The sequence below is a fragment of the Dreissena polymorpha genome, chromosome 12 (genome assembly GCF_020536995.1).
Source record: "Dreissena polymorpha isolate Duluth1 chromosome 12, UMN_Dpol_1.0, whole genome shotgun sequence".
Classification (NCBI taxonomy): Eukaryota; Metazoa; Mollusca; class Bivalvia; order Myida; family Dreissenidae; genus Dreissena; species Dreissena polymorpha.
Genome location: NC_068366.1, coordinates 49,073,098 through 49,086,832, shown reverse-complemented (window position 1 = coordinate 49,086,832; position 13,735 = coordinate 49,073,098). Strand labels below are relative to the sequence as shown.

The following is a 13,735-nucleotide window of genomic DNA, read 5'->3' as shown; positions in this document are numbered from 1 at the left end:
TTGTAAATGTACCATTCATTAAAAAAAACACTACCACATAACAATATACCATTTATTGAATAAGAATATGTGGTCAAGGTCATTGAACAATAAGTCTGCAGGAATGCACCATTACCTGACAGGATGCCACTTGTTAAAGTCAGCCAATTGAAAGATTTATAGCAGCCCCCATATAAAACTAAGTTAAACAGTTTTGTTATATGCCTACCAACGATCTATAATTTGATAATATACCGGTAAAGTTATGTGTACTATGAGTAAAAATATAAACTACAATAGTTTTAATATAATGAATTGACTTTATTCAGAGAATCCACAATTGAGTACAGCACGAACCATGATGATAGCTGGACACACCAAATTTGCTCTCCAGATCAGAACTTCGGCATTTGGAAGAACAAGTTTACAAACATGGATGTAGAAATTATGCAGGTAGTTATGACTCAATTATTGGGTACAATGTTGCACATATTTTAGTATGCACACATAGTTCAAAGACACACATTTGTAATAAACAAATACAAATGCATTATTATATCAATTGCTTTAAAACTTTTGCCCACTGAAAGCAAAGCATATCAATGCTTTTATGGCACAATTTAAAATAACTATGTCGTTGATTTCCGATACATTACAAGGCTGTTTGGTTATATTTTTCACGGTAACATGTCGTCCATTGATTGTTTCAGTTGTTAAGGGTATTTGTAAACTGGGTTGTTATACACATGTTAATAATTAATTATTTTTTATGCAATTTTTACAGGAGTTGGAAAGCTGCGTGGGAAGATACATATGAACGGTCACAACTGCCCACCTACTGTGTATGAGGCGTTTGATTTCTCTGACTGGTGGTTGTTTAGGCTATTGAAGGGACTTTTTCAGTACCATAAGGTTGCGTTCAGTTCAACAGATCCGGGATTTGTTACCTGCATTGAACTTTACCATGTTGAGGAAACCAAGTTTAACATATTGATAAAAGGTGTCAGCATCAATAAGGGACTTAAGTCACCACTGCCAGTCACAATCTCATACTGGAAGTTTGCAAGTGACATGTGTTGACAAATTTGACATGCCTATTGCCTGATGTTGAAAGGCCTGGTAAAGCAAATAAAAGAGCAGTTTATTCAGGTTGGGGTAATAGCACATGTTCATAATTTGATTTATTTTTATTTTTCTTCATTTTTTTCAGATCACTTATGTAATGGTCGGTTATGTATTTGTAAAAAGTTTGTTTAAGCAATTTTTAATATTCATGATGAATGATCAGAACATTTACTTAAAAAACCAATACTGTGTTATCATCCTCTCAGACTTTTATTTGTACTTAGTATTCTTAGTATGAATTAAATTTTTGACAGAGGTTTTTTCATGCAAATATGCATGAATGTGCTTAAAATTAAGCAGAGAATGCCATTACCCATGATTTCAGGCTAAATAATTTATGACAAGAGCGTCGACGGCGTTGAACGTCCATTGGCAAGATACCGGAAAGTTATTGCTGAAGTACATGTTAAAGGAACTGTTTACTGAATGAGAATCTAAGACTAAAAGGCTATCGAAAAGAAAAACCTTTTTTAGAATAAGTACACATAAATGAAACAAGAAGTGTAGGTATATTTCAAACCATCCTATACAGGGTTTCCAGCCAACCTTGAAATCAGGGAAAACATGGAAAAAGACTGTCACTTTTTCCAGTCAGGGAAAAGTCAGGGAATTAGGGGAAAGTTCCTGAAATCAGGGAAAAATCAGGGAATTTTGTTTGGTCCGACTTGTGTCGAAAAGTCCATACAATCAAAGCAGCAAATCGATTCCTCTGCATGGCTATGGTGGCTTTGTAGTATACATGTAGCTCATTGTACTATTGGTAAATACCTACTTCTTTCTCTCTTTCTTTATAATACAAAATTATGATCCTGGATTTTTTATTTTCCATCAGGGAAAAATCAGGGAATTTTGTTAATACAAAAAGCTGGGAACCCTGCTATATCAATCGGAAAATCATAAATATTTATCAAGGGAGATTGGTATTTTGCGAGTAAGTAAATGTCCGAATGTTAATGTTATTTCTGATTGGCTAGACGTTTATATATGATATTGTTTAAAATAACCTTAGTATTACATCATTACTATTTACGAGACAGAACAACCTATTCATTCGGAAGGTAATTATAACTACAGTTCAAACGTTTATTGACCTGATAAAATAACATTGTAAAACTTGAAGTGGCGCGGCAGAGGCCGACGCGTATCCCCACGCCGCATAGATGTTATATTAAAAGGCCATTTTGGGTGGGCAAGGCCTATGTTGGTGGGGCCCCGGGTGGGTAATGTGGACATGGATGGTCGAGGTAGACCGTGTTGTCATAAGAAATGTTCAGTATTTATTTTAAGTCAATTAGTGAATAAAAATTAGGGTACGAACATTTTGGGTGCGAAAAAAATATGCCAAAAAAATGGGTACGAACAAAATTGGGTACGAAAGAAATTTGGGTACGAAAAAAAAATGGGTACGAAAAAAAAATGGGTACGAAACAACTTGGGAACGAAAAAAATAAGGGACCGAAAAAAAATTGGGTACGAAAAAAATTTGGGTACGTAAAACAATTAGGTACGAAAAAAAGTTTGGGTACCAAAAAAAATTCGGTACGAAAAAATTTCGGTACGAAAAGTTTGGGATAAAAACATAAGTTACGAAACAAAAATTTTGGTACAAAAAAATATGTTGGTACGAAAAAAACATTGGGTACAACAAAAAAAATTGCGTACGAAAAAAAATGGGTACAAAAAAATTGGTACGAAAAATTTTGGGTAAGAAAAAAAAATTGGGGGTACGGGGAATTAGTACCCGTGGACCTCTCGATCGATAAATTTGAAAGAGGACGGGAACCAAGCTGTCTGTACTTTTATCAATGTCTCTGTGGTTGGTAATGTGGACATGGAAGATCGAGATAGACCGTGTTGTCATATGATATGTTCAGTATTAATTTGAAGTCAATTGGTGAATAAATGAATCAGTAATGTTAAAACAAAATTGTGTGTGGGCGTGGTTGTCCACTATCTCCTCCTACACTATTAGCACTAGAAGCTTGAAACTTACACACATGGTAGCTACGAGCATATGTGCGACGGTGCACTATTTGGAATTTTGATCTGACCCCTGGGTCAAAAGTTATAATCGTGTACGTCGCATATTGTATGTAAAATGAGTTTTTTTACCCATTTTAAAGTTTTGGGTGGGCGTGGTTGTCCACTATCTTCTCCTACACTTTAAGCGCTAGAACCTTGAAACTTACGCACATGGTAGTTATGAGCATATGTGCGACGGTGCACTATTTAGAATTTTGATATGACCCCTGGGTCAAAAGTTATTATCATGTGCATTGCATGTTGTTAGTAAAATGAGGGTTTTTTACCCATTTTACCCATTTATTTACCCATAACTTTGATCTCCGCTTTCTGTCCGTCCGTTCGGCCACTATCTCTTCCAACACTATTAGCACTAGAACCTTGAAACTTTCACAAACGGTAGGTATGAGCATATGTGCGACGGTGACGGCGACGACTATTGAAAGGGAACACGCGATTGTGATAAAAGAAATGTACCGCTTGTTTTTAAGCAACGTTCTGTGTTATTATAGACATAAATACCTTTGTTTTCATTCCTTAAAACCTTCTAACGATCAACTGCAGTATGGCCGTTTGTCTTCACTAACAATGTGCCGATTTCACTACAGAATTAACCTTCACTTTCAATCGCACATTCAGAGTTTGGGCACTTCATAAATTAACCCGACTTTGTCAGCTATAATTTAAAATATAAACGACAATGATAAGTGTACATCGAAACGTTTTATATACATGTATATTGTATAATATGTTCGCGTTTTTAAAAAGACATTCGCATCTTATGATTGTGCCAAGTATTTCAAAGTTTGTATGAAATTCGGTCAAGTACTTTAACGTGAACTTTAACATTTGTATTCATAATTAATAAAACCGTATTAAGTACTAACAACTGATATATCCGAAGTAATAATACTTACTTTTGAATATTTTATCCTTGAAAATACTGTTATAATGTCCACGATCGGCTTTATATGTTTTAATAACAGGCAAATAATTAATGTACACACGTATGATTTGTGTTTGAAATCGAAAGTAGCTTTAAAATATTGTAAATATTAAGGTAGTTTATATCAAAAGTCCGCTTATAAATGCTGCATCTATCTACTGTAAACACATCATTTTATTTAATTCTAATTGCTAGACACGTGTTACGATAAAACATGCCTGTGTAATTATATCTCGGAAATACACATTATGATAAGCTTCAAATGTCATTGAACAACTCATTTTAATTATATAGAACATAACAGGTTGACTTCAGGGGCGTTTCCATGATTTCCTGGTTTGCAGGGGGGGGGGGGGGGGGGAGGCGTAAACTTTGATATTTTTAACCAAAGGTGTAAGCTATTAAATTTCAATTATGTATTAATAAATATAACATGTCCAAAGTCGTGTTTGCCGGAGATGACGCTTCAGTGATCGATCAAATCTCTGTTAAAATGAATAACCCGAGGGAAAATGCATTTTCAGGTTGGTATACACCAACAATCAACAGTCCACTACAGGTTTGATATATTTTTTACAAATTAATTATATTAGCCAACGTCGAAGCAGAATTTAGCTATAAATTAGCTCGTGTTTTATAATGTATGCGTTTTGTAAAAAGTATGCTTAAGAAGCAACAATAGTACCATATAGTGTAGATAGTATCTTTGTTTAAGCAAACACTTCTAAGAAACACATATGTTTGCACAAAATATGCAAACTTTCATGGTAAATAGGTATGTAAATTTAACAAAATCAGCATTATATCTGGATTCTATGTATTTTTGCAAATCTAAGTACGGAATTATATTTGCTATCCAAAACAAAATCAAACATTTTAATTACTGTCGGACTCAGTTTATAGAGCGGACGACTATAAATCTGAAGATCGAGGGTTCGATCGCCGGCCCGGCCACATATGTGGGCTTTGTCAGCAAATCCTTTCTACGGCCATTTTTCCTCTACCTATCTTTCAATTAAGTCATTTGACACTAGCTGGCAGTTTGAACACTCATAATGAAACAAGTAACCGAAGAAAAGTGTGAGTTGGTTAACTTACAGTGGTATGACTGAAATTGCTTTTGAAAAAAGCGGGGGGGGGGGAACAAATACAACTTTAAATCTTGTTTCGCGATGGGAACCTACGCAAGCAAAAGGATGCCGCAAGGTCGACGCACGTTTTAACACAACTCTCGACAAAAAGCATTATTCGTTATGTCGCCTCAATCCGGCTGTCTGACTCACATAACAGGAGAATAATGTAAACGACATTTTGTAATTTTCAAAAAATGTTTACGGGTGCTTAAAACATTACGATCAGGTCATTTTTGGAAAATGGATTACTCTTTCTAACTCAATTTCGTTCACATATAAGATATAATCTGAGAAACCAAACATTGCGCAATTTTCAAAAAAATGTAATTTGGTACTTATACCCATGCAATTTTCGGAAAGTGTGATACACGATCTACCTGAAGTTCGTTCACTTGTTCGACATAATGAGGAAATATGTTAAATGGTAAGGTTAACATTTTACATAGCATTAGTTCTGTATATTTATATATGTGTGTTTATCACTGTACATTGTTCGCGTTTGTTGTTTAATTTTAGTAATTATAGGTTGATGTTCATGCACAATTAAGTACATTCCTTATTCATGCACAATTAAGTACATTCCTTATTTTGGGTTAAATCCATGCTCATAATTATATTAATGCTATTAAATATGTATATAGAAGTGTTTTATTGCACTAATTGAATATTGGGTAATGTTCAAGTAAAATATTAAGTTTTCAATAAAACACAACAACAATTTAAACTTCAAATTCACTTCCCGAATAACAATCAATACTCATTAATTTTAAAAATCACGAAAATGGTGCTTCAATAATTTATTTTTCGAAAACGTCCGACTTGGGATTCCAAACATGTTATCTACGCAAAACATGCTAATTAAATGATTATTCATTTTCAAAGAATAGACACATGTTTGTATGTGTTATCTTCTGTACATGCAGAAGGAAGATAAGTTTATCGGCGTAAAGTCATATGAATCATACTTAAGCATGTAATACTGTTATCGGCGGCGCACATGCACGTTTTCTATGTCGTCTCTTATTTCCTAACCTTGCCACAAATGTGTATTCAAGCTATATAAATATCTTATAAAGTTGCTCACTGAAAATCTTTTGGGGGGGGGGGGGGGGGGTAAACTTTTTTTCAAGTATTGGCTGTAATAAGCTTGTACGTCAGAAATTTATATTTGGCTGGACGTTATGAACTGTGGTTGGTCTCCAATATATATTTTGCGAAGAGCAATTCAGTTCGGGGAAAAACTAGGATTACAGACTCAGTTCATAGTAAATTGGCAAATATGCAAATGTGCTCTTGGTTATATGAAATTTGGTAATAATTGCCGCTAAGTCACATACAATTACATTCCTGTGCTGACCAGTCCTGACGCATAGCAAGAATTAAAAAGGAGCAGGGTGCATAATGCTGCTATTTTGCTCTGGATCTCACAATTGGATCGTACTGGAAATCATCATAACTGAACAAAAAGTGGCAGATACCGTTGTTTATTTATTTATTTATTTTGTATATATTTACTTATTTAATAAGTGCGCTTATTCCATATATAATGTACCATCTTGAAATAAAAAATGGCCGCTGATGAAGACCGTGAGGTCGAAAGCTTCGGCATAAAATAAATACAGCGTTTTTGTTTCTATATTTATTTATTTATTAATTAATTTATTAATTAATTAATTTATTTATTTATTTATTTATTTATGTATTTATTTATTTACATTTGAAACCAGGTATAATAATCAAGCTAATCAAGTCATGATGGTAAAGGGATGATAAAAAAAGATAACCGTAAACATAATGCTATATGATTTCGCTTTACAAAGATATGTAAAGGACGTTCGAGCTTCTTTATACTGTATAAAGTCGCCATTAATATTCGTCACATGTAATCTTCTTATCTTGATAACTTTGTTTTCGAAAATGTATACGGTAATTGTTACGCGCATTCATGTATAATTTTCTGAAAATGAATTACGTAAATACGCCACCTTGGTTTCAGTAGTACGTGGAGTTTTACGACATGATAATCTGATAGTGATTCTGTTGTACGGTAAGTGTTACTTTAGTCAGCATTTTAGTTGTTAGCTAAAACAACTAAGGATAATAATCGTGTTTCGAAAATCGGTATGCTTGGTACTACCGTTCACCAAATCACACTAGACCCGCACCCGCGCCGAGAAAGAGTTTGCGTGTCAGAGCCGTGTTAAGCGAAAATGGGTCTTATGCCATATGCGGCCAGCGTAACTATGGTTCCGCCTGCGCATCTCGCAGTCTGGCCAGGAGATACGGAATGAGACCACGAAACCTTGCGTCATTTATAGCGGACAGCGCAGCCGAAGCGCCATAAGACCCGTTTTCGCTTGACACGGCTCTGAAAGTATTATTTGAATGTGTGAAAAGAAAACTGTGTGTTAATCAAATATTTAAATACCATATATTTCGATGGTGAACAAAACAAACTCATAAAAAGGCATGTGAGGACACATATGATGTGATCTCCCGTAGTGTAATTTTTATTTACAATTATGTACGTGTGGTTTGAATATACAGTACGTGCAATTTATAACACATTTCATGCGGTGAATATTCGACGAACAATTGACAAAAACAACAATTTAAACTTTTTTATTTAATAATTTAAAAAAAGGGAATTTTCTAACTTTATTTCAAAGTCAGGATTTTATATTTTAGCGTTTCCGATCGCCAATCGCAAATGGCGATTGAATCTTTCAGCTGGCGATTCAAGTTGAAAATGTAAAAGAAAATGGCGATTGTGTAAAAAATCATAGTTTCTCTATAAATGTATCAGTATTCCCTTCTTTAAAAGAGTTCGGTCAGCAGCTGAAGCGTGCACGTCCCGAGAGTCACCCGAAGAAGATTTTGTTGAAGACTTCTCCGAATAATCGCAAAACGAAATGGTAATTATCCGTAGGTGGATAGTGGTTTGACTACATCGTCTGACGAGGGCCAGATAGGGGAACTTCTGCGGGCGGCTCTGTTAATCCAGCGAGTACCGTCATCCCTCTAGCCGGACGTACTCTCCCGCTGACTTCCCTGACTCCCAGAACTTGAAAGGATCGCCAAGCGGAATGGCAATTGTCAATAGGTGGAAAGTGGTTTCACTACATCGCCGGAAGAGGACTGGGAGCGGCGGAGGTGGCAGCGTAGAAGACGAACAGGGTAGACTTTGGGCAGAGATGCAGATCAGGATTTCGACGGGTTGGCCCTATGAAGAAAATGGAAGTGTCCCAGTACGGCGGTACTCAATACGCTCCACGTGCTGGGGAAGCCGTTCTGGGGTTCGGGTCGACGGCTTGTGACGTCTAGAGAGGCCATAAAGGCGGCGGAGCGCGCGAGAAGCGGGAAGGTCTTTATCATGGCACCATGCCCTTTGCAGAGTAACCTTGTTATTATACGGGCAACCAGACATGAATTGTCTTAAATGGTCTACGAATACGAATACGCGGCCAGCCAATGTAAATTTGACCTACTTTATCTCAAAATTTAATATTTCCCCCTGAAAGTTTACAGGGGTGGGGGGAGTCTGCACGTAATATAGTCGTGAAGACTCAGTGATGACCTGTAAATAAACTTCTGAATTACACCCACACATTAAATGAGCAGTATGTACCTTCTTCTTCGCGTAATCGCCATAAACGCATGGGGTCATATATAATCCATTGATAAGAGATAGCAAGACGAACTTATATAATATTCAAGCCACATTTCAGTGTCAGGTGTGCTACCACAAATGCGTCACGAGAAATTCTCAGGTTTTTTTCTAGTCACCAAACTGTGATTTTCGCCGTCCAACCGATTCCTTGAATGTAGGGACCTATACAAACAATTGTTTGCATAGATCCCTTTTGAATGAGGGCGGGGTCAACTGACGACTTTTTTTTTTTTTGATTTACGTCGGTCAATGAAGTAAGCGCTTACCGCAGACAGATAAACAAATAATTACAGTTTTACCATTTGCGTAATATAAAACGGTTTTCAATACAGTAAGTACATTGAAGACACCGTCGGGCCTCATCCTCACACCTTTTAACTGTAAACAATAGTTACTTGTGAATAGTCAAAAGCAAATGGTGAGCAATTAAATCTTTATGGCGAGTAAGTTGTGAACACAATAATCTTTGAACAGATTAGCGGAAGAAATATAATTCAAGAACATGTGCATTAATTTACGAATTATAAATTGCATAAGATGGTACATTCTTGAACAAATATTGATGATGAAGAGGGGGAGAGAGAGTTACACTTTAATGTCAGGACATGACAATGAATAAACATGAAATGGAAATAAATTCAATAAAGCATTTTTAATTTCATGCGAAAACTATTAAACATTATATTAGAATTTAATAAAATGCTCGTTGATACCAATACATTTAGTATTATAATTATGGTGATGTTTATTTTAGACTCACAGCCTTTTCCTCAGCTCCAACTTATATATACGTTGAATATCTGTTTTCATCTTTGCAATCATAGGTGGATTTTGTGTGAATCCTGTATAAAATGAAAGCTTAATTGTAGATCAATGGCACGTTCCTCTTAATTTTTATTTTCAAATCTCACAGATGTAGACAGTTAAAAATATATTACATTGGTGTTTTCATTTCTCGTGGCCGTTTGATTGGCCTACGCTATAAAGTCGAACTTTATGCCCTTTGCCTGTAAGTAATATAACATATATTCAAAGAACGAATAATTGCCTTCAGCGCTTTGATTATTACTTTAAACGTGTACGAATATAATATATCTGTACACCGTGTTCATCTTGCTGTGAATGGGATAACTGTTTTAATATCTCATTGGCAAGTACAATTTTGATTGTGGGCTTAAACGCATTTAAGTTCCATCTTACCTAGTTATATATGGAACACTGTTTTATTAAAATAAAATTTGCAAATTTGTTTTCAAGTTTCTTCCAAACAAATTGTCACTTTATTAAACCACACCGTCTCTATCATAAGTTTAACCATGATTATTACCATCACGACCATGATCGAATCTACCATTATCGCAATCACTGCCACTATTCCAATACCAATTACAAGCACTTCTATAGAACAGTATTCGCGAGAAAGAAAATTCTACAGACTCAACTACACAATTAACAGTCGTATTGATAATTAAATATAATTGGCATCACTTTCTTATATATTTTAGGATATAAACACGTCATGTTTTCTACTTTTACTGTCTCCTTAAACAAAGATCTTTCAATAAACAAAAAATCGTGTCATCGCGAGTTGCCGTCGATTTTTGCGGCCCCCGAGATTACAATCAGTCAAGTGAGAAAGTGACGGGCGTCATTTAATCGCAATAATCTTATCTACACATGTGCAGGAATGCGGTGTCACAGGCTTACCAGTAAACGCTCGTAATCCACAATGGTGACATGGTCTCCCTTGAAGACTATGCGTTTGCGCCTCTATCGCAGATGTTTATTCAAAATGTTTATTGTCTTGCTAATATTATTTTTATCCGTAATAAAAAAGGCGCATTCTTTTTCCTGTTTAACATTTTGATCAAAATTTTCACTTTATTGGAAAATTTAACAAAGAAATTGATAAGCTTAGGAACTATAGAGAACATCGTCAATTTTATTTCAGCCTTTATATTTTTATATCAAAATTAAAATGACAATTAAGAAACAAACAAAAAATTTCAATTTAAGGCAAAGGCAGATATTAACTTTTCAATAAAAAAATGTGTGCTTCGGCCAGAAATCTTTCGAAGTTTCTCTTCTGAATATCTTTTGAACTGCTTCAGTTAAAATCGCTTATTTAGAAATAGTATAGTTGATGACAAAGGCGGAAATGTACTGTTCAATAAGAAAATCGGCATTGGCTTGATATGTTACAAATATTTGCTAGTAAAAATGTCCGAGACTATTCACGTTAAAATCAAAAACTTTTCATACACATTGTACTTGTACATTTTTGTATTCCCTTTGAAATGATACCTAAATCAGAAGTATTTATAAAGAAACAATACAGTTTTAGGCAAAGGCGGATATATACTTTTCAATAAGAAAATCTTCATCGACCTGAACTGTTACAAAGATTCGCTAATGAATATTTCTGAGACTATTCACGTTAAAATAAAATAAAAATTCTTATACTTGTACATATTTATATAACCTTTAAAATGATACGCTAATTAGACGTATTCATAAAGAAACAATAAAGTATTAGGCAAAAGCAGATATATAGTTTCGTATTGTTATTTTAAACCTCCGAAAATATTTAGTTAAAAGCATACAGTTATAGACTATATTTTATATCACTATATTTTATATCACCTATATACTTGTTTGATTATTTCCAAAAATAATTAAGTTTTAGGCAAATGTGAATTAAAAGGTGTACTTGTAAAAAAAGAATACTATTATTACGTATTGTTGCTTAATATGGGTTCAGAGACACATTTTTTCAAATCTATTATTTGAATATATAAACGCTATTATAAATTATAATAATTATTATTATAAATAAATAAACCTTGTTTCGTTTTTCACATATTTTCAGTTCTGATTTGCAAAGTCATGAAATGTTGTTATTTGATTCAAACGCTGTCGTAGCGCATGATACCGCCAGATAACCGAGGGCCGAGAGATAAATCGAGCTCTCCCGCAGTCTTGCATCGATGTTTCCAATATTTGTTTATCGATAGATTGTTGCTTAAAAAAAAGAAATGCTGGCCATATTTAAAAATAGGTTGACTATCAACACGCGTATACAATAAAATAAAACAGAATTGTTATTCACTTTTGAGTAACATACATCTACCATATATTCTATAGATACACGTTTTCACAAAGTTAGATTTTCGAAAATGTTTACAAATGGATCCCAACAATGTTATCTTATCAACATTGCGCGTGCGGATGGTTATACGTATCACGTCATTTTTGTTCAAATTGAAATTATTTATGGGACGTTATAATCACAATACCGGTAATCAAGAACCAAAAATTACATTAGTGGCAATCATATTTGTCAAATACATCGTATACATACATCCCTATGCGCACTTTACACATCTATAACACGTTTATAGAGTTTATTTACTGAAGTATTTGGATAAAAGTATGTTCTGCTGTCCATCGTTTTTGTTTTATTTTCAAAAGCGCACGGAGTGTGTTTTTTATTTGTGCGGAATTAACAATTAATCGAAGAAGTTGGAGCTGCATTTACCAATGCCGGATCCGTCGTGTAACGTACGATTCACGATAAGACGTTAGTTCATATGCGTGAACTGGTTCACAGAACATGTATGTGTATTTAGAAAAAAGAAAATAAATTGAATCGTTATTTAATCTGATAAATGTTCTAAACCGTGTTAAACGCCAAGACAAAAAATAGCTATTGACAGGGACATAAACACACGTTTGTATAGGTTCGTGTTATTTATTTAAGCTATACTAACACACTAATTTTAACTATCAGTAATTGTGAAGATTTCTGCATATCAGTGCATATTATCATTAAGGTGGGAAATAACAAACACAAAATAGTAAAGGCGACCTATACTTATGAGTTATGCGATGTCAGCGGAAACAAATGCCATTTTATTTTTATCGTAATCTACGGCGTCTGAAAGCTAACCTGAAAGGTAACCGTTGAAATTGGTGGAAAGTAACCTGTACCTTTAAACTGTCTGTAAGATAGTGTACCGATATGCGCAGTTGTAAACGATGTAGTGGTTAAAGTTGGTTTCGATTTCCAATAAATATAAGGTATTGCGTTCGATATTTAAGTTGTATTGTTATTTAAACGTTTATTACCAACACTTGATATGCCTCTTACCCTTATTAACTAAATAAGGACCTTATAGTTCAATGCTGATGTAGACAAATTTATTTCAACTTTCGATTTCATTTTCAAGGTTCATTTATTTTAATATAAGATCTATCAATAAATTGAAGTTCTACAATGTATTTTTTAATTTTAATTTCATTGTTTTCCACATTTGGTTCTTATGATTGACAAAAGTGCAAGTGAAAAATTAAGACAAACCCACACTGTCTGATAGCAACCAACCACCGCACCTACCACATTCAGGGGAGATAAGTTTTTTCACGAAAACAGACTCCACTGTAGGTTGCCAAAATACGCGTCAATTACTCGTTGAAAACGTATTTTTAGCAAATAAAAAAGAACATGGATTTAATAAAACGATGAACAAACTTGAAGAATTTTATCAACATATTTCGCGATCGCGTTGATTTCTTTGCCGATTTTTTTATGGTAAGTTTTCATTTTAAATTATTTATTTGTTATTTTACGAATTCTAAGTATTTAATGGTTTTATTTAGAAGAACAAAGTATACTGTACATAATAAAAAATAAAAATCTGAAATATTTTGCGCGTATGTGTTATGTTTGTTATTTTATAATTACCTGGTAAAATACAACAAGGGAGGTAGCTGTTACATTGTAAACAAACAACAACAACAACTTGGCTGAAACACTTGAGAAGTTTATTGGTTTGTTTAATAATATAATTATAATACTTA

At 34.2% G+C, this 13,735-nt stretch overlaps 1 protein-coding gene across 1 annotated transcript in view; it reads left to right on the top strand.

Annotated features, from left to right (window-relative positions):
- LOC127852580 (E3 ubiquitin-protein ligase rnf213-alpha-like) overlaps positions 1–8,522 on the top strand; it is an 85,680-nt gene extending 77,158 nt beyond the window's left edge. Inside the window, exons 50-51 of the mRNA XM_052386531.1 lie at positions 764–851; positions 8,231–8,522. Of these exons, the coding sequence (XP_052242491.1) occupies positions 764–851; positions 8,231–8,522 (380 nt within the window). The remainder of the gene's footprint in view (positions 1–763; positions 852–8,230) is intronic.
- Positions 8,523–13,735: the final 5,213 nt, after the last annotated feature.